A 27355-nucleotide genomic window follows, 5' to 3' on the forward strand; every position below is an offset into this window, starting at 1 on the left:
CCTTTCAACGTAAAAGACTCCAATCAATTAAGTAAGTACGTTCGTTTACGTAAAGCGCTTTACGGCGGTATAGTTTAATAGCTTATCAAATACTAAGCACTTTGCAATAATTGTTTTATGGAGGAATAGCGAATTATCGGTAAATGTAAGGAAAGACTACACTCATGGTAAATTCGTTTTCTTCCTCTACCAGACACGACTCAGGATGAGACCCATCATCTTACAAGGGCATGAACGTCCTTTGACACAAATAAAATACAATCACGATGTACGTTGGATGATGAATTGGTGATAACGGAGAGGAATAAATATACTAATGCATGTATAGGGTGATTTGTTGTTTTCATGTGCCAAAGACAAAGTAATTAACGTTTGGTTTTCCCATAACGGAGAACGTTTGGGAACTTACGAGGGACATACTGGTGCTATTTGGACCTGTGATATTAGCAGTAAGTAAAATTTTTGCAAGTAACTTTCTCGGGAGCCTGTTGCGGATCCGTTTGCGGGTATATGACGCTAAAACAATTTTATGCTGAAAACATAAAGAATGAGGAGTTTTTAATGGGACTCAGTTATAAGATTTGGACCAAGCTTCTTTATAACCGTATTCAGATGGGTCGGCTCATGAGAAGATTTATAAGTAGCTGAGAGCTTACAAGTACTAATTGTTTATTTTTTAGAAAATAGTAGTTTAATGGCTAGCGGTGCTGCCGATAACACGATGCGCCTTTGGGATGTAAAGTCCGGAAAAGAACTGTTCAAATGGGAATTCCCCACTGCCGTGAAGCGCGTGGAGTTCAATGAGGATGACTCCCGGATTTTCGCCGTCACTGAACAACGTATGGGTTTCTCTGGTACCGTCACTGTTTTCCGCGTTCCTTCATCTGCAAACGATGTTGCTGCCGAAACTCCTTTGTACGTAATTACAACTCGTGAGTCTAAGGCTACCGTTGCTGGCTGGTCTTACTTAAGCAAATACCTTATTACTGGTCATGATGATGGCTCCGTTTCTCGTTATGATGCCAATACCGGTGAGTTTTTGGAGTCCAAGCAAATTCACAATGTCGGTGCTAGCATCACCGATTTGCAATTTTCCCCTGATCGTACATACTTCGTTACTGCTTGCAAGGATACCACTGCTAAACTCACCGATGTTGACTCTTTTGACGTTATCAAAACTTATCTCACCGACACTCCTTTGAATACATCAAGCATTACCCCAGTCCAAGACTTTATTGTTCTTGGTGGTGGTCAGGAAGCCAGAGATGTCACAACAACTGCCACTAGACAGGGTAAGTTCGAAACCCGTTTCTACCATGCTATTTTAGAAGAGGAATTGGGCCGTGTCAAGGGTCATTTCGGTCCCATCAACACAATCGCCGTTCATCCTAAGGGCACTGGTTATGCTAGTGGAGGAGAGGATGGTTACGTTCGTGTTCATGCATTTGACAAAAACTACTTTGACTTTAAGTACACTTTGTAAAGATAATATTAAAATACAACTTTTTGATGGTTCTTAATAATCGTAACAGAATTGACTAATCTTAAATTTTGTAAAATAAACGAACGATACTAGATTTGAATACTCAATTCATTTGGATTTCCATTCAAAAAAAATACACCAAATCAAAACAATATTAGATTTGTAAATCAGTGTTTCCAGTACTTTGCAAGAATTAGACCTCCAGTCAACAGAATAGTAGTTCCCCAAACACAGTTTTCGAGAATGTTGGGTGGTGAGCTCACTAATTCTTTGTATGTAGGGACTGAAGATGGAAAATGGCACAATAACTTGTCCATTTGCTCTTCCTTTAGAGATCCCAATTCATTCAAAGTCCATTTTTCACAAAGGCGAATCATCCACCTCATGCGTTTCTTTCCCTGTTCAGGCGTAGGTGCTATTTCTCTGAGCTTTTGTCTTAAAAGACCGGTCTGAGTAATCGCGCCAGAAACATGGTTCGGAAGGCTGTTTCGAATGTGATCTCGGATAATAGTAGCAAGCTTAGGACCTTTTCCGTTTGTACTAACCATAATTTGAAGTGGCCCTTCGCGTATTTCTGCTCCAAAATAGAAATCGCATTCTGGTGGAATATCAGCTGCGTTGATAGGGACACGTTTTGACTGGCATAATTTATAAATTTGAGTAGACAAAGAGGGATCATCAACAGCCGATAAAACCATAGCTATATCCTCTGTAATGTCATCTGGAGAGAATTCTCGGTTTCTCCATTCAACTTGCTTCTCATTGATTCGATATGCTACCTCTTTACAAAGTCCGCTCTCAGGACTGACAACAATTGGAATTCCATCAGCATTTAGCACATGATTAATTCTGCCAGAAGCAACAACGCCGCCTCCAACTACTAGGACCTTTTTTCCTTGGATACGCCAAGCTAAAATCAACGACCTAGTAAAAGGTTAGTGCAACTGTCAACAGTGATTTACTAATAACAAGATAATAAAAACAAGTTAAGAAATATATATCTTGGATAACACTTTGTTGAAAAAAGTTTGGAAAATTACATTCGTTACCATAATGAAGATTCCGGTAAATCAAGCAACGTTTAAATTCTTCAAAAGTTCTCCAAAATACTTTTTACCATACCCTCCAGGCTGAATTGCTGGAAATTCAGAAGACATCTTTATGAATTGAACAGGTTCGTATAGGGTAAGTAAAGATACGCGTAATGCAGGTACCGGGTAATTGTAGATCGGGCGTAAAAATTAATTATATTCATAATAATTACTAGTTCTTCTATAAATAATCTAAAAGATAAAGGAAGCTTTTACTGGAATGGATGCGTATTAGTAACGAAAAATTGAAAAGAATGCAAAATCACCGGGCATTCAGGAAGAAGCATGAAGCATATACTAGCATTAAGCATTTCATGGAGCCTAAAAAATATAAAAAGTGTGTAGAAATGGTCAAAGGATTGTCTTGGGCTTTTATAGGAATGCTTCCTTTCCATGAACGCCAATATGGTACAAACAAAGAGAGTCAGATAGTTCTTTAGATGAAGTTGCTTGTATAACAAAGCTTTTATAATACAAACGGCTTATGAGTTCTGGGTTTTCAGAGTAGTCAGATACTTGGAACACTGTTGCAATGGTGGATAACATTGGAGGAATTGGTATTTCTCCGAGTAGTAGAAGAGATTCCTGGTTTCGCAATGTATCATTAGCATTGGTATGTTTATCCAGTAATCCAAAGATTCGCAGCTTTTCAGGAAACTTGGAATCATCTCCATGAACAGGCTGTAACAAAGAGATCTGAGAGATATATATAGGCCTTGAAACTTCTATTGCAAATTGTACAAGGGATCCCGTGGAACACCAAGAGCCGCTGATATTGTCATGTAATAATACAGCAGGTACGTTTGTTGATTTTTTCCAGTACTCTTTGAAAAGCTCGGAAATAGATGGTTTTGGAAATGTCCATGCATAATCAATACACGCTCCCACAGCTTTTAGGGCGAAGTTTGGTTGACTAGCTATAGAACTTTTTAAGCGATTCAATGTTTGTTGTGAATAGCTTTTTGATAAATCTCTCAGTTGCTCGAAAGAATTATTCAATGAGATAGATACAAAGTTTTGTAGTATATCTTTTCGAGCGTCTTCCAACTCTTTGGTAAGGTTAGTCAGGGCATCATGAGAAACAAAATCGGTAGTGACAAACGGCGGATTCTCAAAATGCTTAGTTTCGTTGTTTTCCTTTAGAGTGGTCGAAACATTTTTAATCTCTCTTTCCATAGCTGCTATTCCCTTAGGATATACTAGGTCTAATAGTACATTTTGAATGCTGCTAATATCTTGCAATAGACAGGTATAGTTGAATATTATAGGTAAAAATTCCACTTGTAAATCTTTCAGTACTATAGCATGATAAAGCATGTTATACGGCTCAATGTAATTCACATAGAGTGCCATATCATTAACCATCCTTGTACAGTGATGTAAAGAATTAACTTTTTGGTACAATGCTTGAGTATTGGCCTTTAACGAACTCGAATCTGGATTTTCCAAGTTCAAAACATCCATCGCACATAAAAGATTCTGATTGTGCTCTAAAGCTCTGGTGTTTAGGACAATAACAGTGTACATTTCTGAAAGGTCTTCAAATCTTAAGTCATTCGATTTGTTGTAAAGTCCCGTAAAGCTCTTAATTAACGTATCAAATGGCTGGAGAAGAAAAGGAAAAGAAATAGCAGTGCATAGTAACTGATGCAATTTTGGGTAATCAGCATACACAGAGTGAGAGATATTCACAGGTTCTTTTGAAAAAGTAGAATTAGGAGCTTGAGGGACAGGCTTCCATATGGCAGCAAAACGACGAGCATAATCAATAACCCAGTGGATGATCCTAAGTCGGATAGCTTCATAATCCTGAGTCAGAAGAAGAAACGGAAGCATCAAAAACAGAATGACAGTAAAAGTAATCCCTTTATGATAGATAACCAAGTATCTTGAAACCAAGTAGCTTCTCCATAGCATCCATCCGAGAAGGCGAAGAAAATAAATGCAGTAAAAGAAGGCATTTCGAAAGAGATTATTATTCATCCTATGCTCTCGTTTCATTCCTTTTGTTCTTCGTTTTGCTGTTCTTCCATTTTGTGTATGGGATCTTATAGATGCGTTCTTGGTAGCACCATTCGAAAGATTAGAAGCATCATCACGCAGATAATTTCTCGCTCTTACATAACCTCCATTTAAGACATGCTCAGTAATTCCTGAAGAAGGCATAGAGGTTTCGGTCATAATTTTCGTTAGAAACTTACCTAAACATCAAATTCCTACCAAATAAAGCGCATCAAGTAAAAATAAACGTCCAAGCTTGTTATTTTGGTGTAAGTAATTAATTGAAGTAATCGTAACTAAGTCATAGGAAGACTTTTCAACACTTGTAGTCAAAAGATGTGTCAAAAAAGAATAGCTGAACAAAGTTCAAACTAGAAATCGACTAGCTTTGCCTTTGTCTCGCCTTACTGATTGCTAGCAAACACTTGTATATACAAAGCAGATTTGAAGACGAATGGATAGACTCAATTGAAACCAAAGAAATCACCTACATCTAGTGTTTTGTACATAGCTTTGTTGCAAACATATTGTATAGTCATATATTAATTTATTCTATTAATCTTTATTCCAAGCATTATTATAAAAAATTAAGAAAAGCCAAATTACAAAACGAGAGCGTTAAAATATTATGATATACTCTTGAAGATTACCTGCTTAAATTCTAAACATGTACAACGGTATAGAGGAGAATTAAGCGAATGAGGTTCGTTAGAAAAGCTGTTATCTTTTAAGATATCCAAAAATGGGGGGTTTCTACAATTAATCAAGAGAAGGATCAGAATGGGTGTTATGCAAGGAAATATCGTCAGGAGCTTCGCGCTCTTCATCTTCAGCGAAACTGTTCTTGCGAGCACGGTTGTTGACCATACGCATATGTTCAAGGTGAACAAGGTATTCGGTACTTGCGCCAGTAGTATATTCACCGCTGAATAAACCAAGTTCAAAGTCTGAGACGTTTTCGGTGGTACAAGAAGCTACCAAATCTTCCAAAGATTGATAAATAACATCATCAGCTCCAATCGACTCGGCGACTTCTGCCTCGGTCTTTCCATAGGCGATCAAATCTTTGCAATCAGCAAGATCAATACCGTACACGTGAGGATGAGTAATCATGGGTGCGCAACTAGCTAAGTACACGTTCTTCGCACCAGACTCACGAGCCATTTGGACAATTTCTCTGGAGGTAGTTCCTCGAACAATACTATCGTCAACGATTAAGACATTCTTGTTGAAAAATTCTTGAAGTTGAACGTTCAGCTTACGACGAACAGACTTGCGGCGAATTTGCTGGCCAGGCATGATAAAAGTACGGCCAATATAACGGTTCTTAATGAATGCTTCAACGTAAGGTAGTTTGGCTGTTTGTGCAAGCTGTAAAGCACTAGTACGAGCGGAATCAGGCACAGGAATGACAGCGTCAATCTTGTTAGCATAATCTTCTCCAAAGCGCTTCATAACATTGTAAGCAAGCTTCTCACCCATGTTAAGTCGAGATTGATAAACGGAAAGACCATCAATAACAGAGTCAGGACGAGCAAAATAGACATATTCAAAAATGTCAGGTCGGAACCGCTTGCAGGGAACAATTTGACGACTAAAGAGGGTAGGACCTCTTTGGCCGGACAAAAGATCATCGCGATCAGGGCGACGAATAAAAACACATTCGCCAGGACGAATGTCACGGAAATTGCGGAATCCAAACTGAGTCAAGACAACGCTTTCGCTAGCAAGCATGTAGTCTTTTCCATGGGGTGTATCACGTTCGCCGATGACCAAAGGACGAATACCATTAGGGTCACGAAAACCTAAAACACCAAAACCAGCAATCATGGCGACACATGCATAACCACCGTTGACTCTGTCGTAGACATTACGAAGAGCTTCAAAGATATCATTTTCGTTGATACGGTATTTATCCATACGTTGGAGCTCATAGGCAAATATGTTCAATAAGAGCTCAGAATCTGATCCGGTATTGACATGACGATGAGCTTCCTTATCCAAGAAACGACGTAAATCAGGTCCGTTAATCAGATTTCCATTATGACCCAGAACTATACCGTAAGGGGAGTTCACATAAAACGGTTGAGCTTCGGAATTGGCACAACTTCCAGCAGTGGGGTAACGCACATGGCCGATACCCATACTACCCACGAGCTGGCGAAGCTGAGATTGATGGAACACGTCGGAAACCATGCCCGATCCCTTGCATTGGTAAAGACGGCCCTTATTACCAGCAGTAACGATACCAGCGGCATCTTGACCACGATGCTGCAAACTGTAAAGACCCTCATAGATTTCAGGACAAGCCTGACCATGTCGGTCAGCCAACATTAAGGCTAAAATACCGCACATTATAACTAAAAATTGTTAGACACGTTCATAAAGAGACAAAATTTTAAATTTTGAAGCAAACTATCATTCACTCAATCAAGAGAAATTATCAGAGAAAGAAGGTCAAATATCAAATTGCAAATTTGAATTGTATCCATAAAAACAAGACAAGCAAGACATTGTAAATTTTCAAACCCTTAATTGTTTTTCCTTTAAAAGAAGAAGCAATGAACAGAGGGCGAAATTCACTAATCTCGAACTTCAAGAATAAATTTTTCAAACGCAATTTACCTCAGAAAGTCCAAATGCTACATGACATGAATTTCAGAAGTCTAGCATCTAAAAAAAATTGGAAATCATCATAGGCAAATAATATCTTCGAACACACAAAATCACTTTGCTCTTTCCCTTAATTTTTCACTTCAATAAATTCTTTTTTACTTACATTAGAGTTCTATAAAGGACAATTGTCTTTACAGCTTTCACTGGTTTAACCTCCTTACGTTGGTGTATGGTTAAGGGTAAGTTAATATTTGCCCGTAGCGAAATAAGTAAGTGCTGATGCATTTTATCAAAAGGTATCTCGTTTTCATGAAATCAGATGAAGTCGATAAGTAAAAAAAAAAAATAAAGATGAACAAAAATAAAATAAAAAAACAAATAATTGTTAGTTTTGTTGGAAGAAGGGTTGTAGAACAAGTAATAAAAAAATCGTCTAGGATTTCTTCCTAGAAAATTTTACAGTGAAGATCAAACTTGCAATACATTGAAAAGATGAGTAGAGCAACTGTAGTCTCTTTAATTTAATTTAATTTATTTTGGTTTTGATAGATAATAATAGAAAAAAGACTATGATCTTTCAATACAGATTATTGCCGAGCAGTGATTTATTGAATGAAATTGTCTGATTGCAATGTTTGTTAAGCTCTATACAAAAGTAGTCTGCTACAACGTTTGTCTTGCCATAGAAGAGAATCTGGCCTAGCTAAAGCTTCAACTAGAGCTATATATGTGGACTTGTCGAATATATATTGCTTCAGTTGTTGAATCCTTTGGTTAACAATTGCATTCCTAGTTTCCTTGCTCCATCTATGATGTGGATTTTGCAGTACAGTAACCCAAACATTTTTATAATAAGTAAAATCAAGTATACAATAAAAAATAAAGTATAGACTTTTTACTTTGTTTTTACAGAGTGATTTGTTTACTTACGATGGCGTTTCACCATGTTAAATTTATTTACGGAAGTGAATTCTGATACAGTATGTATTTACCATAGTCAAAGTGCTAAGAAATAGCATTTCTCTTCAGTCCTGTTGAATCCGGCCAGTTTTCTTTGCCTATAATTTATTTTTATTCCTTTTACTTTTCTTTTTCAGATATAGCGTTTATCTCGATTCTACGTAAATTTTCTTGGCAAATTAGAAAGACTTGACCACAATGTCAATCTTATACGAACCGACCGCGTTGCCTCTAGCGAACACTCCTACAATGTTTAACACTGTCCCTGGAAGCAGAACTCGCCCTAGCTCTCAGTCGCAGTCGATTCCTGTGGAATTCCAAGCAGTCCTGTTTGCTGGCTTTGGTAACAGGTGAGTATATAAGCAAACAAAAGAGGGGGGCTACCTTCTTTTTTTTTTTTTAAATCTACATCGCTTGATACTAACGAATGTGTTTAGTTTGTATCCATTGACCGGCAATGATTCCTTGCCCAAGGCATTGCTTCCTGTTGGCAATAAGCCGATGCTTCATTATCCCTTGTACTGGTTAGAAGCAGCTGGATTTAGTTCTGTAATTATTATTTGCATGGAAGAAGCCGAAGCTCACATCAGCTCTTGGTTACGCTCTGGTTATGATGGCCATTTAAGAGTACATGTGGAAGCTCCTACTGTGATGGACGACTCTATGGGTTCCGCCGATGCACTTCGTGCTGTGTCCCATTTGATCAAGGTAATTTCTTTTTTATTTTCTTTTTGCATGTCATTATTAACGTTTCTTGAAAGACTGATTTCGTTTGTTTGAGTTGCGATAGCATCACCGATTTGCAGCCTTACATGGTTTTAGATCGCTTTCGCTTAAATGACCCCTCTGCTCTTGTCGTTTATAGCCATGTATTGAAGCATGAACACACTACAAACCAATCCAAAGAAATTAACGAGAAGCACTTAATTGGTGTGGAAGAGTCGTCCCAAAGACTGTTGTATGCCAAAAGCTCAGCTGATATTGGAGGAGATTTATCCCTTCGAATGTCCTTACTATGGAAACACCCTAATATTACACTTCACACAAACCTCGTCGATTCACATATTTACGTTTTCAAACATTGGATCATGGATCTCATTCGGGAAAAGGAAAACATTTCCTCTATAAGCAGTGATCTGATTCCTTACCTAGTGAAATGCCAATATCAAAGACCTTTCGCTATCCGTGAAGATATTAACAAATGTAAGTTTTATAATGGCCTTGCCTCCCCCTTTTCTTTTCACGATGATGATACTAACAGTTTAGACTTGCAAAGCTCTTCAGATGTAGATTCTGAAAATGTCTCTGAAGAATTGCTTATCAATACCTTTATTGCCAAGGAAGAATATCTTTGTGCTCGTGCAAATAATTTGCCGAACTACTTTGAACTCAATAGATGCGTATGTGTTTTATTTTATCCGTGTAATACGACAAAACGAACTTTGACTAACCGATATTTAGATTGCAAAGTTGACGCCTGATCCCCGTCTCATCGATGTCAATGTCTCCGAAAGAGCTCTTGTCGGAGCTGATTGCATGGTCAATGAAGGTACATCCATTTGCGATAATAGCAACATCAAAAAGAGTATCATTGGAAGAAATTGCTCCATTGGTAAAGGCGTTGTCGTTAGTAATTCCATTCTAATGGACAATATTGTCGTGGAGGACGGTGTCCGTTTAGATTGTTGTATTGTTGCTTCTGGAGCCAATGTTGGTCAACGATCTAAACTTCGAGAATGTGAGATTGGTGTCAATCATCATGTTGAGGCTAAACGTACTGCTAGAGGTGAGCGGTTAGTAGACATGGAAAAAATTGAGACGGACGATGACAAATAAATGGCAATATGGTAGTTATTTTTTGGGTTACTTTTTTGTGGGTCATTTTCTATTCTTTAGATCAACCCTTTAGAAAATCAATAAGATATGGTTGGTAGTTGATCATGGTGGAGTTTTTATTTCATTTACAATCTTCTTATTTCCTACACTATTTTCCTTCTTCGACTGATTCTATATCACAATCAAGGACTTTCATTCAACTAGTCTAACGTAACGTCTCCTATCCCAATCTGTTTTTTCCTTTCATTTTTTCATTCCTGTCTATTACACTACATGCTCTAAAAAAAAGTTAGCAAATTATCCCAAAAGGAAAAAAGAAAAATGAAAGACATTGACAATTTTAAAAACACTCAGAGATCTTGGTGTATTAGCAAAAAAATCATAAGAAATCATGAGCAAATATTTCATCACCATGTTTCAAAACCGTAAACTACCTTTCAAGTTTCTAATAACATACACTTAAAAGTCTATAAAGTAAGAAAGACAAAGGTCAAGTCCTAGAAGCAAACACTTTAGGATGTCGTACTAAAATACGAGTTAATAAAGACTCTTTAATAAAAGAAAAAATTACTGAAAGTATCAGAAGAGTATTGGTCGCATACTGACGGAGCCCATTGGGAACAGGCGTGAACCCGAGCTTACCCATCTCTCAATCGCAAATTATTTCATCACAATAATCCAGTAATTCAAATATTAAATAATTTAAAAGACATACCTTTCTAAACTTTCTAAAGAGAAAACCTACTTTGGAGACCTTGTCTGAATCCTATTGCTGAACTAGTAAATGGTTTAGAGTAAAAGCGAAGAGTACGATTTGAAAATTTATAGCGCAAAATCGTCAGAAAGATATATACATTCATTATTCTTTAGAAAAATATTAAAATATGTACAATTAAATACAAATTACTTTTTATGTATTTTCACCGATCACCACCAAATCGCCAAAAAGCATTTCAAGGTCGTTCAGTTTTCATTTGCCGCTGTTGTTGTTGCTGTTGTATTTGAAGATGTTGTAAGTGTATGTTCCTGGCGACTGTCATTATAGTGGGCAAATCAGTTCCAGCTACAGCTGCCTGCTGATTTAGTAATTCAGTGATTTGTTCTCGACTCATTCCCCGTGCCTTCATTTGAGCAGCTTTTTGTTGAAATAGGATAGCTAGCTGTCGAATACGATTCATATCCATGACCTGTTCCCGCTTGACAGCAGGCGGATTTGTTGGCGGGACTGCGGCCGAAGAGGGTAAAGGACCTAAACAAGAGTTTGTTAGTAAATTTTACAGAGGAAAAAGTAAGACATACCAGTAGGTGGTTTTTGCGCTACTGAGGGAGGAATACTCGCTGGAATTGCTGGCTTTTGCATGGATGGTTGGACAGGGGGGATCTGGATATTGGGAGGAGGTGCTTGACGCTGAGTTTTCGGTGTGGCTCGTCTTTGTCTCATTTGTTGTTGTTGAAGTTGTTGTTGCTGCTGCTGTTGCAGTTGTTGTCTAGAGATCTGAGACGTAGCAGCATCCTGTCGGGTAACTTGCTGCTGTTGTTGCTGCAATTGCTGACGCTGCTGTAAAATGGCACGCTTTCTTCGGACATTCTCTATAAATTGTAATCTTTGGAAAGTAGGCTGGAAATCATGATTCCTCTGGTCATCCATTAGCAAAAGCAGGTTTTCTTTTTCAAGTCGTTCGGCTTCTTCACCTGCCAGTTGAGCAGATCCTTGTTGGCGTTTCCTTTTCAATGGTGGAGGAGCATCAGCCAACTCGTTTAAAATATGGACCATCTGATATTTTGAGGTAGCAGGAGTTAAAATCAGAGGAGGCTCAGAAGCAACCAATATTTTCGATTCCAAATCCAAAACATTTTCATCTGATAGCTGTCCTGCTAAGCTTTCGTTCAATAGACACAAATCCTGATAAAGTGTTTCGGGTGTAGGACGCAGCACTGTGTAATGAACTGGTGGAGACGGGGACTCTTGCGTGGAAGCAGGCACCGCAGGCTGCATAGTCGTTTCTGCATTTGTTGCACTTTTCGTAGGTAAGGAAGAAGAAGAAGAAGGTGGTGGAGGAGGAGCTTTGGAGGATAAGGCAGCGTTAGATGGTTGTGATTGATTCGAATCATTGGAAGTGCTGTGTCGATGATCAATGATCCGAACAGTTAAGCAGCCATCGTAAAATTTAATATTCGAGTTTTGAAAAACTTCAAGACAATCCGGTGGTATTAACTCCATTCGTATGTAATGTAGGATAGTCTTCACCGGTCCGTTGTATGTGAATGCTCCGTCTTGTTGTTCAAATCGAAAATGATACTTGTGAATATGTAAAATCAAACTTGGTTCTTCATTCTGATATTTTTTCCTGATCTCTTCGGATTTCCTTGGTACTAGATTTATTCGCATTAATATTTGTCATTCATTGTGCTTTTAATTGTGTTCACGTTAAACCGGCAAACATCATTGTTTGCTTCTATTATTTTGTCACAATTCTTACCATTTAAGGAATCCAAATAAGGTGTTAACTTAGTTAACGGCTCAATTTCTGAGGATCTTTCCCTTTGTTTATCATACGTCTTCAATTCTTCATCTCCATATACGTGACCCTGAAACCTATACCAAAATTGTTTTCCCTTCTTTTCTGTATCCATTTCCTTCAATTAAAATTTCTTTACAAGAACAACCGGCGAAGTATCCTCATGCCAACGAAATTGGCAAACAACTACAATGCATTTGCTTGGTACTACATGGCATATAGTGAAGTAAACCATGTGACGTTAAGCCAAAGTAGAGTGATGGTAGGTAATTCCATATACAATCATACCGAGTCAGTACGCAGAAGGCGTATTGTGTGTTAACGGGAAGCAACATAACATTGTATTCTCATTACAGCGTAACAGTGATTAAAAGTTAAGTAAATTAACGCATTTGGTCCGCCTCTCAAAATGCCTTTCCTTGGCAGAAGGCGTAAGAGAAAAGCATTGCAAATGCCAATTGTCTGTCAAAAGCCAATGAATTGAGCACATATAAGTTGTTTTAATAGGGTGGTAGTACATTTTTGAGAACATACATAACGTTTCTTATCGGCTTGCTGAACTTGTAAAGGAGACGTTGATCAGATTGTCAGTTTGTTTTGCATACATTATTGAGACAATTGAGACGTATCAAAAGTGTTGCTGGGTATTTAGTTCCCTATTGGTCGCTTCTTCGTCTTTGGATTTAGCCAGTGTAGGATCCTTCGTCCGCAATTGGTAAATGTGGGACTTGTGCTTTACTTGACACTCGATCGATTGCTGCCTATTTCTCTGTGGATTTAAACTTGTAAAGAACTTTTCCGTTGCAAGGTGTTTTCTAAATAAACTTTTTCTTATAAAGATGAATACGATCGTTCTTGACCATCGGGGAGAGTTACTAAGCTTCTTTCGATGTCTTGATATGCTTTGCTACGCTGTCATAATACAGCAATACTATAAAGAGTAAGTCTTTTTTTTTCAGAAGAAATTTTCTCAGTGAGACTTCATTTTAAGGATGCCAGTTACTTACACAATCAGTCCTGTCATTCTCCTCTTACTATTAAAAGTATTTGTGCAATTGGTATGTATAGGATTTTTAAGACCTTCATTGTCATCGGATTTCAAATTTCTCACTAACCATTTCTAGAGTTACCTAACTCCCAAACCGTTTTTGCAATTCTCGTCGATTCCTCTTTTCTACCCTTTATTAGTCAGTTTTTTCATATCGCTGCTCTCGCGACTCCTCTTTAGTCTTCCGAGTCCTGGGGAAGGTTTAGACGGATACTTGTATGGAGGTTCAATTATTGATTTCATTGGGGAAAAAGCTGTATCTTCTTATTCTTCATTGATTTTATCCGATTTTTTTCTCTTTATCCTTCAGACATTTATGGCCCTAACGTTGGTATCTAGTAACCAAAAGGCTTTCAGGGCCTCCGTTAACCAAAATTCAAATGAAACAACCCCTCCTCCATTATCGCAAACTTATCCTGAACAACGTGGAAGTGACCAGAGCGATCAGCACTCTGTGGATGGTGAACAAAGACAGACATTGTTAAGATCACAAGTTGAGAGGGAACGCCAGCAGTTATTTACTCGATTTTCCCAATCGATTCGCAGTCTGCGAAGTGGCATGTCCGCATATCCTTTTGCAAACTCGGTTCCATTAGCAAGATCGAGTTCTGGTTCTTCTACGATCCCTACTATCGAAATTAAAAAGAGCGATTGGAAACATTTATTCTGGAAGGTAGACCCTCTTGCAGAAATTTCTTCGTTGAACACTCAAGATAACGACCCAGCCCATCTAGCTTCGTTCTCTTCCACAAACAATTCTTGATACTACCTCTCGTGTTTTGTTAGAAAATACCTAGATTTAGATGATATGTCGCCAACTGGTCCAAACATTACATTATAAAACTATGTGCATTTATGTAACTGAAGTCATGACCTGGTGAAAACTTATAGACATTTTATGAATCATTTGACACGTTTACTACCTTTTATTCAGAGATTGATAGAAGTACAAACGTTGAATGAAAAAGAGATTGAATAACTGTTATATCGCCGTTTGTCATTGCAGCAACTTTCAAAACAGCCTTGACGCTATAAAGATTTGTCTCGACAGCAGTAGGATCAAGCGCAGCCCAGTACAAGTAAAACAATGTGTGAGCTATGATATGAATTGGTTTCAATTCTTTGCCCGCTATGATCGTGATTTCTTGGAAGAATCTGTCACATACATCTTTGAACATGAATTTGATAGCTTTTACAAACTCATGGAACATAAACCTTTTTTTCTTTTCTTTTTTCTATGTAATGAAAGCCGTGCGCTATGACTTTTGCATGTAGCTTTGAATGTCAAGAGCACATGCCAGTTCGTTAGGTCCTTAAGCAATGAAAAAGAAAATAAAGACAGAAAGCAAATTTATGTGGATGCAACTCCATTTTATCCAACGTAAACGCTCTTCTAATCTTCCACATGAAGAAATTCTTTTGTTATCGAAGCTAATAAAATGTGGCCTTAGGAAGGCGCGTTTTCATTTTTTCTTTGTGTATTTCACTTCTTTTCTAAAGTTTATTTAGTAAACAATGACTTTAAATACTAACATACTTCTGCAGCCAACCTAGCAGCCTCTGCAGGTGGTAAATCAGCACCACTAGAGACAGTTGGTGTCCCTGTTAATTTTCTTCCGGAATTGAGCTTAGTATTCTGCTGCTTATGAATGTCGTTTTGGATTGGTTTCTCTATTGTCGAGGGTTGCTGGGAACGATTTTGGATTTGTTCAACATCGACGTTCCGATTTTTAGGTTTCTTATGGCAAATTGACAAAACTTGACCCATTTTCGATCTGCAATCGATTTGTCTGCATTTGGTGCGTCTCTTGTGGAAAACAAGGTGGTGAAGATATATAGTCGTTTGTTTACATAAAAGAATAGTCGGCGTAGTAACAAAAAATAATAATAATAAAAAACCTACGCCGAATTACTTTAGAACGAAAATTTTGAATCGAATGCTTCCAAGAATGAAAACAGTACCTTTATAAATGGAAAGGAAATAACATACTTTCGATTTCAGAATTGGAACAAGCTAAAACTCTGACCGACAAAAGGTAAAAAAAAACAAAAAGAAAAACCATTATATTTATATAAGTAGCAAAAACAATTCCTAAACCCAATTGAACCCATTTTTATCAGCTTTCCTATTCAGCATCTACGTCTACCGATCCAGGTTCAATATCGTCCGGTTCAATTCGATCGGGATCGCGAGGCTCTTGATCCTCATGCCACTGTGTAGCATCGTCGATATAACTGAGAACCTTCTCTATACTTTCCTCATTATGACTTTCTAAGGGGATGAAATTTACCATGTTAAAGTCATCAATCAACTGCACGATGCATTGATTTAACTCGTGGAATTTGGGATTCATTTTTTCATTTATTTCACCAACCAGCAAAAGAGGATCCGTGTTCATAAATCTTTTCAGGTCAGCACGGCTAATACTGTTATTGTCCTTCAGTAAATCCATTTTACTGAGCAAGTTGAGATGAGGAATTTCCAGCATAACCATAGCACTCATAGCACTAAGGACACCGGCAAAAAATTTGGCCCGGTCGACTAAGAATTGACTTTCTAGTAAATACAGCGCACATGGTCGATAATTTAATGTCATTTGTAAGTGTCGTATCAATGCCGGCAGAATAGGCACATGAGTGTACAATTCAATTTGTCCAGGCATATCAAAAATTAAATAATCCTCATCATAGTCACCAAGCTCTTCGTTCAACCAATCCAAATTTTCCATTAAGAATTCAAAGCAGTAAATAAGGCCACCGTTTGGTCCGTAGTCCAATTCATCCATCACATCTTCCAAACTGATTAAGTCTCTAATGTCGACTGTAGGTTCCCATTCAAAGTTCTCTGCAGCTGGATCCAAATTCACCAAATGACACGACCTGCCAATGCCTTTCATATATGAGATTAAAGACCCGCAAAAAGTACTTTTTCCGCTACTCGCAACACCACACGCAAAAGCAGCTACTTTTACCATTTTCTTTATTCACCTTTTGAATGTTGGAAAAATACGCGTTTCCAACTTTTCACACTTGAAAAGGTCATAACCCATAACCAGTATATCGTTGTAGTTCACTATATACATTTACAGTAGTTTAATTTACTATGAAAGCCTTGGGAAAAGAAAAATCAAAATAAACCAAGTTTCATCTGTTCTAAGTTTAGAATTTATTAAAATACAATTGCTCTTTTATCCTCGTTTTCCTCTATTTGCAACCCTCTTGTGAACTTACCAGAGAGTACTGCGTATTTTACCCACTTAGTATAATATCATACCAAACAAGTCTTTGAAAGGATTGCAAATATAGAGAACTAGAAAGAACAGGAACCTATTTAAAACGAAAAAGATTCTATTTTAGGGAATGATTTATGTTTTAAATGCTTAAAAAGCTCCTACTAGACTTTCAGTAACCTTTGAGTAGATGTCAAATCTCTGACATATAAGTAGGTATGGGTCGAAAAGAGAAACGCTTCGATTTTGCAATCTTAAGTCAGCCTTTTAGAAGAATCGCTTAAAACTTTTTATAAACAATACTAAACTTCTTTTTGATTCAACAAGTGACTTACTACAAGAAAAAAAATATTATGTTGTTTAACGTACTTTAGCGTGCATGAGCATTGACTACTTCCTCACTTCCTTTCCAGACCCAACGTCCCTGAAGAAGGGAATTGCTTTTTTAAAAGAAAATGTCTGCTCCTCCTTGGCAACAGGTACCACATGATGAAGAAGATGAATCAATAGAATATTCGCAAAAATCACAAGAGGCGATACAGCCGGTTTCCGACTGGCACGAAGTGAAAACCGAGGATGGCCGTGTGTACTATTACGACTCAATATCGAGGAAAAGTGTATGGGAGAAACCAGAGGAACTCATGAATGAATTTGAACGAAAACTTTCAAAACTTGCTTGGAAAGAGTACACCACGGCTGATGGAAAGCAGTATTGGTATAATGTAAATACGCGTGAATCCGTATGGGAAATACCCGAAGAATACAGGAAGGCGATCACCGAGGAGACACATCCTAAAGCCAAGCAGGCGCAACCCTCTGGTCATCGTAAACAAGATGCTCGTTCTGAACCGTATTCAGAGTCCACATCTCAACCAGCCAGACCTGATAGAGAACAAGCAGCGCCTTCAAAAGATGCGAATTCTCGAAAACGTGCTCCTAATTTTGTACCTCCTAAAGAAAAGCGTCAACGACGTGGAGATCATCGTGAAGAGGATTTCGATACATATGAGGCCGCTGAGCGAGCTTTTTTCAGGTTTCTGGATTCATACAATGTTACCCCGAGCTGGACTTGGGAACAAGCTGTTTATGAATTATGTACTGAAAAAGGATATTATGTTATAAAGAATCCTTGGGAACGGAAATGCGCTTTTGATGCTTATATAATGAATTATTTGACGGAACAGAGTGACAGAGAAAAGAATCGAATTTTGTCTCTCCGGAAAGACTTTTTTGGTCTTTTGAAATCAAGAAATGACATTCATTCATATACTTTATGGAGAACTGTGAAGTCGCTGCTGGCTGATGAACCTGCTTTTTTGGCTGCGCCCACCGAGTTTGAACGACAGTTGTTGTTTTTCGAATATAGACAAAAATTAAAAGAAGATGATGAAAAGCAACAAAAAGATAACAGAAAAGCAGCTTTAGATGACTTCTGTATCCTTTTGAACAAGTTGGAGTTGGATCCTTACACGAGGTGGAATGCAGCTCAAGCAAAATTTGAAAGTGATCCTCGCTATCAGAAAAATCCAAATATGAAAAATCTATCACCTCTAGAAGCTCTTACGGCTTATGAGAGTCATATTAAACAGCTTGAGCGCCAGTATATCACGGAAAAGCAAAGACTCAAGAAAGAAAAATTTAGAACCGAAAGAAAGAATCGCGATGCTTTTCGCATCCTTTTACTTCATCTTCGGCAAGAAAAGAAGATAACATTACGCACTAAGTGGAAAGAAATATACCCATTGTTTAAAGATGATCCTAGATATTTGAATATGCTTGGACAGCCCGGATCTACTCCTTTAGACCTTTTCTGGGACAATATTATTGAACTGGAAAACGAATTCCGAGAAAAACGGAACGTTGTTTTGGATTGTCTGCAGCTTTTGCAGCTTAAAATTGAAGAAGACTCTGATGTTTCATTATTAGTTCAGTCTGTTATGCAAGGCCTAAAAGGAAACATGATGGAAGAATCTGTTACCGAAGATATTGTTTTGGAGGTTATTTTACGTGCAAAAGAAAAGATTGCGCATCGTAAAGCTGATGAGAAGAAAGCTGACGAACGCCGGATTCGACGGAAAATTGATAACCTTCGAAGTGCTATCAAATATATAGAACCCCCTATTCCTCTTACTGCCACGTATGAAGAAATGAGGTCTGTTTTGAGCAATCTGCCAGAATTTGCTGCTTTAGATTCTGAAGAATATCGTGCTGCTGCCTTCGATAAATACATTCGAAGGCAAAAAGAAAAATTAGCTTCAGAGAAGCCGATTAGAACAAGGAGAGGTTATTACGACGAAGTTGAAGATAGTATACATGGTGGCTATTCGTCTAGTACTCGCACGTATGAGACGAAGCCTTCCTTAGATTATGATGAGGGTTACCCAATGAAGTTAGACCAAGATGACGGGCCCTCTGAATCCGTTCAGCCATCAAATCGAAATGATTTGAATTCCTTACAGTCAAACGCTCCTGCTGCCTCCGGCATGGACGGAGAATCAAGTGAGGAAGGTGAAATCCACTAGTTATGAGTTTGTATTATAGTCTGATGCATATAAAATCATGTTTTATTAATTACTTAGTAAACCTCGTCCCTTATAGTAACTGTCCTGTAGTCTCAGTTCCTCCCTAGCAGTCGTGGTTTCGCCTACCGTTCACCAAGCACCTACAAAAATTGTTTTCAATAGAAAACAGCTAAAAGCTCTTATAGTAGCTATTGTACTACTATAGGTGGTTGAATTTAAACGTGTAAGTTAATAAATTATTTTATTCTTAGAGACTTCGTCTGTTGTTCTTTTTTTATTTCAACGATCGCCATACTATGAAAACACTGAATCCAATTGTGAATATACTGTATTATAAGGAAGTTCAACTACAAAACTATAAATATAATACAGTTTATTCATCTAATTTGTGTTACGGATTGCATCAAGCCGTGTTGATACTTGCCAACTTCGAGCTTGAAAGTTGCTGGCCGTGAGAAAGTCAGGCATGTCGGGTGTCGTTAGCACGTATCCTCTAAGCTATTTTGTTGAGCTATACTAGAATCCAGTGCTTATTTTAATTCTAAATTTGAATGGTCTTGGTTTGCGCGATTGTTGAAAAATAGGAAGCGTGCGTGTACCTGTGCTTCAGCAAATATGTTTCAACTGGCGTAAATTTCTTCTAGGAATAAATTATATTCCCTGTTATTAGGAAAAAAAACTAACTAAACATATAGCTGTTATGAGACAAATTGTCTAAGTACCCAAACTAGATTAAAGCTATTGGATCACTTTGACATTTTCATTTAAAAGACATGTCGGAAATTATTCCCGAACACAGCTCGTCCAAGCGGAAATTAGACTCCGAAGAATATTTCGATCCTGAACTTTACGGTCTTCGACGATCTGTAAGTATTCATGGAATTTTTCCGGTATAGTGTTAACTTAAGAAATTAGGGACGTACTCGGATAAATCCAGGGAAGTATGTTGATGCTGAATTAGAAGACGAATTACCATCTAAACAGCGTCGTGGTATGAGAAATGGGACTCATCGTCAAAGAAATATAAGTGATGATGATGATGATGACGATGCTGAATCTCTCTCTCCATCAGAGGATGAGGATAGCGATGGTAGTTCTTACGGTGACAATGTTCGCAGAAGGTCTGGAAGAAGGAAAGCGACACCTGACGATGCTCTAGATGAAGTAAGGTTTTCCTCGCGAAATTCCAAAGGTGTAAATTATAATGAAGATGCCTATTTTGAATCAATTGAAGATGAAGAGCAACTCGGTGATGGCTATGATTATGATATGGAGGCACAAGAAGAGCCTGAAGAAACAAAAGCCATAGACTGTGTTTTAGATCACAGGCTTATTGAAGGACGTGATGGGTCAAATATTACAAACGATTATGAGTACCTTGTAAAATGGGTGAATATGTCTCATTTACATTGCACTTGGGAGACCTATAATAATTTGGTCGGCTTTCGGGGAGCAAAAAAGGTTGATAATCATAATAAGCAGGTTATTCTTTTGGAACGTGAGATACGTGAAGATCCAACTACAACTAGGGAGGACATTGAAGCAATGGAGATTGATATAGAACGCAAACGGGACAGTTATGAAGAGTACAAGCAGGTTGATCGCATTGTCTATCAACATAGAAACCCTGATGGATCTTTGGAATACTTGGTTAAATGGAAGCATCTCTTATATGATTTCTGCACGTGGGAATCCGCTGAAACAATAGAGCCTATAGCCTCCGAACAAATACAATCTTTTCATGACAGAGAGCATAGCCCATTGATGCCATCTCGTGGTACTAACTATGGTCATACCCGTCCCAAGTATCGTAAGTTAGAGCAACAACCTTCTTATATTACGGGCGGTGAATTACGTGACTTCCAATTAACGGGTGTTAACTGGATGGCCTATCTTTGGCACAAGAATGAGAATGGTATCTTGGCAGACGAAATGGGTTTAGGTAAAACTGTACAGACAGTAGCTTTTCTTTCATACTTGGCTCATTCTTTAAGACAGCATGGGCCGTTTATTGTGATAGTTCCCTTGTCTACAGTCCCTTCGTGGCAAGAAACTTTTGCTCTTTGGGCTTCAGATATGAACTGCATCAGTTATCTTGGTAATACCGCTTCTAGACAAGTACTCCGTGATTATGAGTTTTATGTCGAGGGAACTCAAAAACTAAAGTTTAATTTACTGCTTACTACTTATGAATATGTTCTTAAGGATCGTTCGGTGCTGGGTAATATTAAGTGGCAGTACATGGCAATCGATGAAGCTCACCGCTTGAAGAATAGTGAGTCCTCCCTTTATGAAACATTATCCCAATTCAAGAATTCTAACAGGTTGCTTATTACGGGTACTCCACTTCAGAATAATATTAAAGAACTTGCAGCCTTAGTTGACTTTCTGATGCCAGGAAAATTTGATATACGGGAAGAAATTAATCTGGAAGCTCCAGATCAAGAACAAGAGACTTATATTCGAAATCTACAAGAGCATTTACAACCTTACATCTTAAGAAGGTTGAAGAAAGATGTTGAAAAATCCTTGCCCTCTAAATCCGAACGTATTTTGCGAGTTGAATTATCTGATTTGCAAACCTATTGGTACAAGAATATTCTAAGCAGGAACTATCGAGTTCTTACTCAGAGTATTATGTCTGGTAGCCAGATTTCGCTTCTGAATATTGTAATAGAATTGAAGAAAGCAAGTAATCATCCGTATTTGTACGACGGAGTTGAAGAATCATGGATGCAGAAATTCGGTTCTCAAGGACGACGAGAAGAAGTGCTGAAAGGATTGATTATGAACAGCGGGAAAATGGTTTTACTTGATAAGTTACTCTCTAGATTACGCCGAGACGGGCACCGTGTCCTAATTTTCAGTCAAATGGTTCGTATGCTTGATATTCTTGGTGACTATATGGCATTGAGAGGTTATCCCTATCAACGATTAGATGGTACTGTTCCAGCATCAGTTCGAAGAGTTTCCATTGATCATTATAATGCGCCCGGAAGCCCTGACTTTGTATTCCTGCTTTCAACTCGAGCAGGTGGTCTAGGTATTAATTTGATGACGGCAGACACTGTTATTATATTTGATTCCGATTGGAATCCACAGGCCGATTTACAAGCCATGGCTCGTGCTCATAGAATTGGACAAAAGAACCATGTTATGGTTTATCGTTTTCTTTCAAAAGATACAATTGAGGAAGATGTGTTGGAAAGAGCCAGAAGGAAAATGATTTTAGAATATGCAATTATTTCTCTCGGTGTGACTGACAAACAGAAAAATGCCAAAAGTGATAAGTTTTCTGCAGAAGAGCTCAGTGCGATTTTAAAATTTGGTGCTTCCAATATGTTCAAAGCGGAAGATAATCAAAAGAAGCTTGAAGATATGAACTTGGATGAAATATTGGAGCATGCTGAAGATCACGACACATCAAACGATGTCGGTGGTGCCAGTATGGGTGGTGAAGATTTTTTGAAACAATTTGAGGTTACTGATTACAAGGCTGATGTTTCTTGGGATGATATTATTCCCTTAAATGAAAGACAAAAGTATGAAGAGGAGGATCGACGAAAAGAACAAGAAGCACTCAAGAGGGAGATTGAATTAAATAATAGGCGTGGAAACAGACCGTACCCAATTGAGATGGCTGCCTCTTCTCCTAGTTCGACTGCTTCTGAGAAAAAGACAAAGAAGCAAATGCTAAGGGACGAAGTGTTGTTAGAAAAAGAAATTCGATTGTTATATCGTGCGATGATCCGATATGGCCGTCTACAACACCGGTATAATGACATTGTTAAATATGCGGATCTATCAACCCAAGATGCTCATTTAGTTAAAAAGGTAGCTTCTGATTTGGAAGCGGTTTGTCAAAAAGCAATTAATGCAGCCGAAAAAGAGGCTAACGCTGAGCAAACGAATCAAAAGTCTCGTAAAGCGTTGTTAATAACTTTTAGAGGAGTAAAAAACATCAATGCTGAAACTCTAATCCAACGTCTAAATGATCTTGATGTCTTATATGAAGCAATGCCTTCATCAGGATATTCTTCTTTTGAGGTTCCCGTACATCTTCGATCTGTCCATGGTTGGTCATGTGAATGGGGAAAGCGCGAGGACTCCATGCTGTTAGCTGGTATTTGTAAACATGGGTTTGGAGCTTGGCTAGAGATTCGTGATGATCCCGAATTAAAAATGAAAGACAAGATCTTTTTGGATGACAATAAAGCTGATAATTCCGGAGAAAAGGAAAAAGAAAAGGAGAAAAAGGTCCCTTCTTCAGTACATTTGGTACGACGAGGCGAATATTTGTTGAGTGCTTTACGAGACTATCACCGTAAGGTTGAAGAAGGTACCGAAACTCCAAAGCTCGCTCCGAAAAGGCAACCCCAAAACAGGAAAACATCAAGCAAATCAAATAAGAATGGCCAACGAAGTGAAAATGTTACCAGGACTCCCTCTCCTGCTGTTTCTGAACCACGAAAGAAACATGTTACCAAAGAAGTGAAGTCCGAGGCTCCTCATAAAGAATCACCGCGCGCTTCCGTTGAGCCATCTGTCAAACAGGAAGAATCTGACCAACCTGAAGGTGATGAATTGACTGGTGAACAAAAGGCAAGATGCAAGGAGCTGATGTATCCTGTTCGTAAGTTTATGAAAAAACTTCGTAAGGGTTCCGCCGGTCTGGAAAGAAAACAGTTGGTGATGCTTTTTACAGAGTGTTTAACAACGATAGGAGGACATATTGATGCTACTGTCTCAAAACTTCCTGATAATGAAAAGGAAACTATTCGTAAAGATCTGTGGATGTTTGTTTGTTACTTTTGGCCCAAAGATGAAGTCAAGTACACTAGTCTGATTAGCATGTACGAAAAGATGAAGTGAGACTTGAAGAATTTTAAATCTCAAGGAATACCGAGTATTGCAAATGTGATCACTTATCTTCTATATCATGCTTTGTTTTCTTGATAACGATACCCAGCTCGATTGATCATGTTTTTCCTTCGTTTACAATGCTTATAATAATAGATAAATGGGCGAGCTATGTGTCTGAAGCACAAGAACCCTAAATTTTGTACATGTAATTGTTTTACTTCTTAATTAATAAAAAAGTCTTGCATTTATAATGGAATTGTTTGAAGAATACGCTTTTCCCATAGAGACGCCTCAAGTCCTTTATCTGTAAGATCTGGATAGAAATTCTAAAAACAGGATTGTTTCTCATTTCTTGAATAACTAACATGCAATACCTACAGGATAAAAAAGTAAAAGGAATACTTCAAAATACTGAATTGTGTTTGTTTATTATGGAACCTGCGTTGGAGAACACTATTGTGCTGAAGGCGAGTTACTTTCTTGGGCAGTTGAGACTAGCAAACCTGACCAGTGCAATTACCTACGTTACAATCACAGAATGTCGCGAACCGTTTTGCCAAGCTTAGAGAGTAAGTTATGCATGTCAACGCCATAATTGATGTTCATACAATTTGGACTGATCCATCGGCATTTGATCAAGTCGTTGTTATACGAAGATTTCAGCTAACAAGCTGTGTAGATTTGGAAGATGATGATGAATTTGAAGATTTCGCAACAGAAAGTAAGAATTTAGAATGTTAGTTAAGTACATAATATAGCTAACAGTGTGAAAGACTGGCCTATGAAAGATACAGAACTCGACACTGGCGATGATACCCTATGGGAAAACAATTGGGATGATGAGGACATTGGTGATGATGATTTTTCTGTTCAGCTCCAAGCTGAATTAAAAAAGAAGGGAGTCGCTACGAATTGAAAGTTGTCATGACGAAGTCTCAGAGAACTACACAACTTCTTTAATTGGAAGAACCCATATTCTACACTGGAACGAAATGCATCCAGCAAGGCTTTTAGATTTGTATGAACTTAAGAGGATTCTACAAGGAAGCTAGTGTACTCTTTGAAGAAACGGGCACTAAGTTTGATGATGTGTTTATGCGTTCACAATAGAAATACATTACGATTGATAACCAAGTTTATAATAATCTATTTGTAAGTTGTATTGTAAAACGGAGAGAAGAGTGCATTTGCATTCTAAAAAGGAGTACCAGTTGTATAAATTTAAGAGATGAATATAATGGGATGAGTGCTATGAGAAACCTGTCTTCAACAATGCAGAAAAGAAATAAAAAGAAAGCTAAAACACAAGAGGATTGGAGGACATAAAGCCGACAAATGATGTAAAACCGTTTCCAGAAAGTAATACAATCATAATTAACATACAGCATAATACCGAAAAAGAACAAAAGGGCACCATTTGCCGATGCCTAGAAATCGTAGAAAAAAATAAAAGAAAAAAGAGAAAGAAGTATCATAGGCCTTAATCATAATTTTCTGCATTTCCTTGGTCTAATGCTTCTTCCAAAAGACGGTATGTAGCACGTAAAGGGAGACCAACAATATTGGTATAGTCACCTTGAATGGATTCCACCAAAAGAGCACCAAATCCCTATATTGTTAACAATCTGTGAAGAGGGAAGAGTGAAATTTTCTTACCTGAATACCATAGCCACCAGCCTTATCAAGACCCTCGCCAGAACGAACATAGGCTTCGAGAAATTCGTCGGTAAGAGAAGGATCAAACTTCACTTGGGTTTCCTCTAAATGGGTTTTCATGACATATCCAGGATGAACGGGGACGTCCAAGGGGACAATTACGGTAACGGCAGTAAAAACCTTGTGTGGTTCTCTAGAGTCTCGAAGCTTTTTGAGAATAGACAAATGATGCTTTGGGTCAGCAGGTTTTTCGATGATTTCGCTATCCAAAATCAACACTGTATCAGCAGCAATGACAACATCTGGTGAATCTTCTTCAGCAGCCTAGACAAAAGAAAATTGGTTAGTTCTGGAAATCAAAAATCATCAGTTTCTGATTCAAATTTACCAAGTTTTGATAGACAGCTAAAGCCTTTTGAGAGGAGGTATCAGCAGCATATTCCCAGGGTGTAACGTAAGCAGATTTACTCAAATTTTCGGCAAACCCAGATACGAATACTTCCACATTAGAGAATCCCTAAACATAATGAGTTAGTAAAAGTTCAAAATACTTTGATCGCCCCTGGAAACATTCTTGATTCTAATGAGAGGAGAGCCAAAATATAAACCAAGCTATAAATAACCTAAATATGAGCTCAAACTCCGTTACAATTCTCTTCACAACGATGCATTAGACTTTATGACTAGCATGAAATGGCTTGGCGCAATTCATAAAGAACGCATGCGGCCTGAGAAGAAGTAACAAAGTAAATTTTGAAAAGAAAGAGCTATACTTACCATTTGGCGAAAAAGTTCCTTTCTTCTAGGAGATCCTGAGGCAAGAATAACACGCTTGTCCTTCAACTGTTCATGGACAGGTGTATTCAGAGTGAAGTGAGATTCATAAGAAGGTGGAAGTGCGTCCATTATTATAGCAAACGAATGAATTGAAAGTAAAAATTAGCAATTTACACAAAGAAATAGGGAAGAAGGAGAACGGACGCCTCAAATGACGCGAATGACTTTTATTTAGGTAAATACCGAATTTGAGTTTTAATCATTATTTATTATAAGGCACAGAACCGAGGTCCAGTATAGGGTTTGTCAGATGAATGAAGGTTTGTTTGTAAACAATAAAAACTGTAAACAGAATATGTACAAATGAAACTTGTTGGTTAACAATTGATCGCGAATTTGTTTTATGAAAGGTCGATATTTGTTCAAATAAAAAATAGAAAATAATAATAAGAAAGGTGCTACTGATGTAGCTCTGCTAAACAAATAAACGGTTTACATACGAGACTTTAATTATCCCTGGTAACCCGACTATCACAACTTTTTGTATTTTTTAGGTAAAAAAGTTTATTGAAAACCTTTTCAAAGTGGAAACCTCTGCAGAATCAGAGAATTTTCATCTTTGTGTTTGCATTTCCGCTGTACTACGATATCATCTTCAACTGTTACCAGAATAAACACACATCAATGATTGTTACCTAATTCACTCGAAACATTTTTTGGATATACCGAGTGTGCTGCCGTGTGCAAGATGCA

General features: G+C 37.9%; 13 protein-coding genes across 13 annotated transcripts; 6 read left to right on the forward strand and 7 right to left on the reverse strand.

The window, feature by feature from the left end:
- The first annotated feature begins 182 nt into the window (after nucleotides 1-182).
- On the forward strand, nucleotides 183-1625 carry SOCG_04549 (translation initiation factor eIF3i). Its single transcript, XM_013162295.1, has 3 exons — nucleotides 183-268; nucleotides 329-449; nucleotides 681-1625. Exons 1-3 carry the CDS (start codon nucleotides 206-208, stop codon nucleotides 1481-1483), a joined length of 987 nt encoding a protein of 328 aa, XP_013017749.1. The 5' UTR covers nucleotides 183-205; the 3' UTR covers nucleotides 1484-1625.
- On the reverse strand, nucleotides 1472-2740 carry SOCG_04550 (siroheme synthase). Its single transcript, XM_013162296.1, has 2 exons — nucleotides 2606-2740; nucleotides 1472-2407 (listed from the first exon to the last, which is right to left on the reverse strand). The coding sequence occupies exons 1-2, from the start codon at nucleotides 2638-2640 to the stop codon at nucleotides 1651-1653; spliced, it is 792 nt and encodes a 263-aa protein (XP_013017750.1). The 5' UTR covers nucleotides 2641-2740; the 3' UTR covers nucleotides 1472-1650.
- SOCG_04551 (uncharacterized protein) lies at nucleotides 2712-5202 on the reverse strand. Its single transcript, XM_013162297.1, has one exon. It carries the CDS (start codon nucleotides 4753-4755, stop codon nucleotides 2947-2949), a length of 1809 nt encoding a protein of 602 aa, XP_013017751.1. The 5' UTR covers nucleotides 4756-5202; the 3' UTR covers nucleotides 2712-2946.
- On the reverse strand, nucleotides 5136-7460 carry SOCG_04552 (amidophosphoribosyltransferase Ade4). The gene is made up of 2 exons (XM_013162298.1): nucleotides 7355-7460; nucleotides 5136-6935 (listed from the first exon to the last, which is right to left on the reverse strand). Exon 2 carries the CDS (start codon nucleotides 6928-6930, stop codon nucleotides 5335-5337), a length of 1596 nt encoding a protein of 531 aa, XP_013017752.1. The 5' UTR covers nucleotides 6931-6935; nucleotides 7355-7460; the 3' UTR covers nucleotides 5136-5334.
- Nucleotides 7461-8080: 620 nt separating this feature from the next.
- Nucleotides 8081-10337, forward strand: SOCG_04553 (translation initiation factor eIF2B gamma subunit). The gene is made up of 5 exons (XM_013162299.1): nucleotides 8081-8501; nucleotides 8589-8859; nucleotides 8913-9354; nucleotides 9418-9551; nucleotides 9613-10337. Exons 1-5 carry the CDS (start codon nucleotides 8350-8352, stop codon nucleotides 9985-9987), a joined length of 1374 nt encoding a protein of 457 aa, XP_013017753.1. The 5' UTR covers nucleotides 8081-8349; the 3' UTR covers nucleotides 9988-10337.
- A 487-nt stretch (nucleotides 10338-10824) lies between these two features.
- SOCG_04554 (SAGA complex subunit Spt20) lies at nucleotides 10825-12738 on the reverse strand. The gene is made up of 3 exons (XM_013162300.1): nucleotides 12468-12738; nucleotides 11287-12360; nucleotides 10825-11236 (listed from the first exon to the last, which is right to left on the reverse strand). The coding sequence occupies exons 1-3, from the start codon at nucleotides 12619-12621 to the stop codon at nucleotides 10941-10943; spliced, it is 1524 nt and encodes a 507-aa protein (XP_013017754.1). The 5' UTR covers nucleotides 12622-12738; the 3' UTR covers nucleotides 10825-10940.
- Nucleotides 12739-12917: 179 nt separating this feature from the next.
- SOCG_04555 (uncharacterized protein) lies at nucleotides 12918-16136 on the forward strand. Its single transcript, XM_013162301.1, has 3 exons — nucleotides 12918-13446; nucleotides 13522-13564; nucleotides 13631-16136. The coding sequence occupies exons 1-3, from the start codon at nucleotides 13346-13348 to the stop codon at nucleotides 14315-14317; spliced, it is 831 nt and encodes a 276-aa protein (XP_013017755.1). The 5' UTR covers nucleotides 12918-13345; the 3' UTR covers nucleotides 14318-16136.
- On the reverse strand, nucleotides 14986-15322 carry SOCG_04556 (uncharacterized protein; the record flags this gene model as incomplete). The annotated part of the gene is made up of 2 exons (XM_013162302.1): nucleotides 14986-15048; nucleotides 15092-15322. The coding sequence occupies 2 exons, from the start codon at nucleotides 15320-15322 to the stop codon at nucleotides 14986-14988; spliced, it is 294 nt and encodes a 97-aa protein (XP_013017756.1).
- On the reverse strand, nucleotides 15646-16565 carry SOCG_04557 (ATP binding protein Fet5). Its single transcript, XM_013162303.1, has one exon. It carries the CDS (start codon nucleotides 16527-16529, stop codon nucleotides 15681-15683), a length of 849 nt encoding a protein of 282 aa, XP_013017757.1. The 5' UTR covers nucleotides 16530-16565; the 3' UTR covers nucleotides 15646-15680.
- Nucleotides 16566-16829: 264 nt separating this feature from the next.
- On the forward strand, nucleotides 16830-19449 carry SOCG_04558 (U1 snRNP-associated protein Usp104). The gene has a single exon (XM_013162304.1). The coding sequence runs from the start codon at nucleotides 17240-17242 to the stop codon at nucleotides 19304-19306; it is 2067 nt and encodes a 688-aa protein (XP_013017758.1). The 5' UTR covers nucleotides 16830-17239; the 3' UTR covers nucleotides 19307-19449.
- Nucleotides 19450-20079: 630 nt separating this feature from the next.
- On the forward strand, nucleotides 20080-24178 carry SOCG_04559 (ATP-dependent DNA helicase Hrp3; the record flags this gene model as incomplete). The annotated part of the gene is made up of 2 exons (XM_013162305.1): nucleotides 20080-20172; nucleotides 20222-24178. The coding sequence occupies 2 exons, from the start codon at nucleotides 20080-20082 to the stop codon at nucleotides 24176-24178; spliced, it is 4050 nt and encodes a 1349-aa protein (XP_013017759.1).
- A 512-nt stretch (nucleotides 24179-24690) lies between these two features.
- Nucleotides 24691-25373, forward strand: SOCG_04560 (mRNA export protein Dss1). The gene is made up of 3 exons (XM_013162306.1): nucleotides 24691-24738; nucleotides 24849-24890; nucleotides 24943-25373. The coding sequence occupies exons 1-3, from the start codon at nucleotides 24708-24710 to the stop codon at nucleotides 25083-25085; spliced, it is 216 nt and encodes a 71-aa protein (XP_013017760.1). The 5' UTR covers nucleotides 24691-24707; the 3' UTR covers nucleotides 25086-25373.
- Nucleotides 25259-26824, reverse strand: SOCG_04561 (maf-like protein). The gene is made up of 4 exons (XM_013162307.1): nucleotides 26603-26824; nucleotides 26214-26342; nucleotides 25826-26149; nucleotides 25259-25778 (listed from the first exon to the last, which is right to left on the reverse strand). The coding sequence occupies exons 1-4, from the start codon at nucleotides 26729-26731 to the stop codon at nucleotides 25650-25652; spliced, it is 711 nt and encodes a 236-aa protein (XP_013017761.1). The 5' UTR covers nucleotides 26732-26824; the 3' UTR covers nucleotides 25259-25649.
- Nucleotides 26825-27355: the final 531 nt, after the last annotated feature.

Source organism: Schizosaccharomyces octosporus (genome assembly GCF_000150505.1).
Source record: "Schizosaccharomyces octosporus yFS286 unplaced genomic scaffold supercont6.1, whole genome shotgun sequence".
NCBI lineage: Eukaryota > Fungi > Ascomycota > Schizosaccharomycetes > Schizosaccharomycetales > Schizosaccharomycetaceae > Schizosaccharomyces > Schizosaccharomyces octosporus.

Bases quoted from the DNA above. Each gene is read 5' to 3' on its own strand.
- SOCG_04550 (XM_013162296.1), bottom strand. From the start codon at position 2,640: ATGTCTTCTGAATTTCCAGCAATTCAGCCTGGAGG. The intron at 2,408-2,605 runs GTATGGTAAAAA...ACCTTTTACTAG, and splicing joins CCAGCAATTCAGCCTGGAGG to GTCGTTGATTTTAGCTTGGC.
- SOCG_04552 (XM_013162298.1), bottom strand. From the start codon at position 6,930: ATGTGCGGTATTTTAGCCTTAATGTTGGCTGACCGACATGGTCAGGCT.
- SOCG_04549 (XM_013162295.1), top strand. From the start codon at position 206: ATGAGACCCATCATCTTACAAGGGCATGAACGTCCTTTGACACAAATA. The intron at 269-328 runs GTACGTTGGATG...ATGCATGTATAG, and splicing joins AAATAAAATACAATCACGAT to GGTGATTTGTTGTTTTCATG. The intron at 450-680 runs GTAAGTAAAATT...TTTATTTTTTAG, and splicing joins TTGGACCTGTGATATTAGCA to AAAATAGTAGTTTAATGGCT.
- SOCG_04558 (XM_013162304.1), top strand. From the start codon at position 17,240: ATGTCTGCTCCTCCTTGGCAACAGGTACCACATGATGAAGAAGATGAA.
- SOCG_04555 (XM_013162301.1), top strand. From the start codon at position 13,346: ATGAATACGATCGTTCTTGACCATCGGGGAGAGTTACTAAGCTTCTTT. The intron at 13,447-13,521 runs GTAAGTCTTTTT...TTACACAATCAG, and splicing joins ATACAGCAATACTATAAAGA to TCCTGTCATTCTCCTCTTAC. The intron at 13,565-13,630 runs GTATGTATAGGA...AACCATTTCTAG, and splicing joins TAAAAGTATTTGTGCAATTG to AGTTACCTAACTCCCAAACC.
- SOCG_04553 (XM_013162299.1), top strand. From the start codon at position 8,350: ATGTCAATCTTATACGAACCGACCGCGTTGCCTCTAGCGAACACTCCT. The intron at 8,502-8,588 runs GTGAGTATATAA...GAATGTGTTTAG, and splicing joins TTTGCTGGCTTTGGTAACAG to TTTGTATCCATTGACCGGCA. The intron at 8,860-8,912 runs GTAATTTCTTTT...GTTTCTTGAAAG, and splicing joins CTGTGTCCCATTTGATCAAG to ACTGATTTCGTTTGTTTGAG.
- SOCG_04560 (XM_013162306.1), top strand. From the start codon at position 24,708: ATGTCGCGAACCGTTTTGCCAAGCTTAGAGA. The intron at 24,739-24,848 runs GTAAGTTATGCA...CAAGCTGTGTAG, and splicing joins CGTTTTGCCAAGCTTAGAGA to ATTTGGAAGATGATGATGAA. The intron at 24,891-24,942 runs GTAAGAATTTAG...ACAGTGTGAAAG, and splicing joins TGAAGATTTCGCAACAGAAA to ACTGGCCTATGAAAGATACA.
- SOCG_04557 (XM_013162303.1), bottom strand. From the start codon at position 16,529: ATGGTAAAAGTAGCTGCTTTTGCGTGTGGTGTTGCGAGTAGCGGAAAA.
- SOCG_04554 (XM_013162300.1), bottom strand. From the start codon at position 12,621: ATGGATACAGAAAAGAAGGGAAAACAATTTTGGTATAGGTTTCAGGGT. The intron at 12,361-12,467 runs GTAAGAATTGTG...GAATAAATCTAG, and splicing joins TTATTTGGATTCCTTAAATG to TACCAAGGAAATCCGAAGAG. The intron at 11,237-11,286 runs GTATGTCTTACT...ACTCTTGTTTAG, and splicing joins AGCGCAAAAACCACCTACTG to GTCCTTTACCCTCTTCGGCC.
- SOCG_04551 (XM_013162297.1), bottom strand. From the start codon at position 4,755: ATGACCGAAACCTCTATGCCTTCTTCAGGAATTACTGAGCATGTCTTA.
- SOCG_04561 (XM_013162307.1), bottom strand. From the start codon at position 26,731: ATGGACGCACTTCCACCTTCTTATGAATCTCACTTCACTCTGAATACA. The intron at 26,343-26,602 runs GTAAGTATAGCT...CATTATGTTTAG, and splicing joins AGGAACTTTTTCGCCAAATG to GGATTCTCTAATGTGGAAGT. The intron at 25,779-25,825 runs GTAAGAAAATTT...TTAACAATATAG, and splicing joins CTGGTGGCTATGGTATTCAG to GGATTTGGTGCTCTTTTGGT.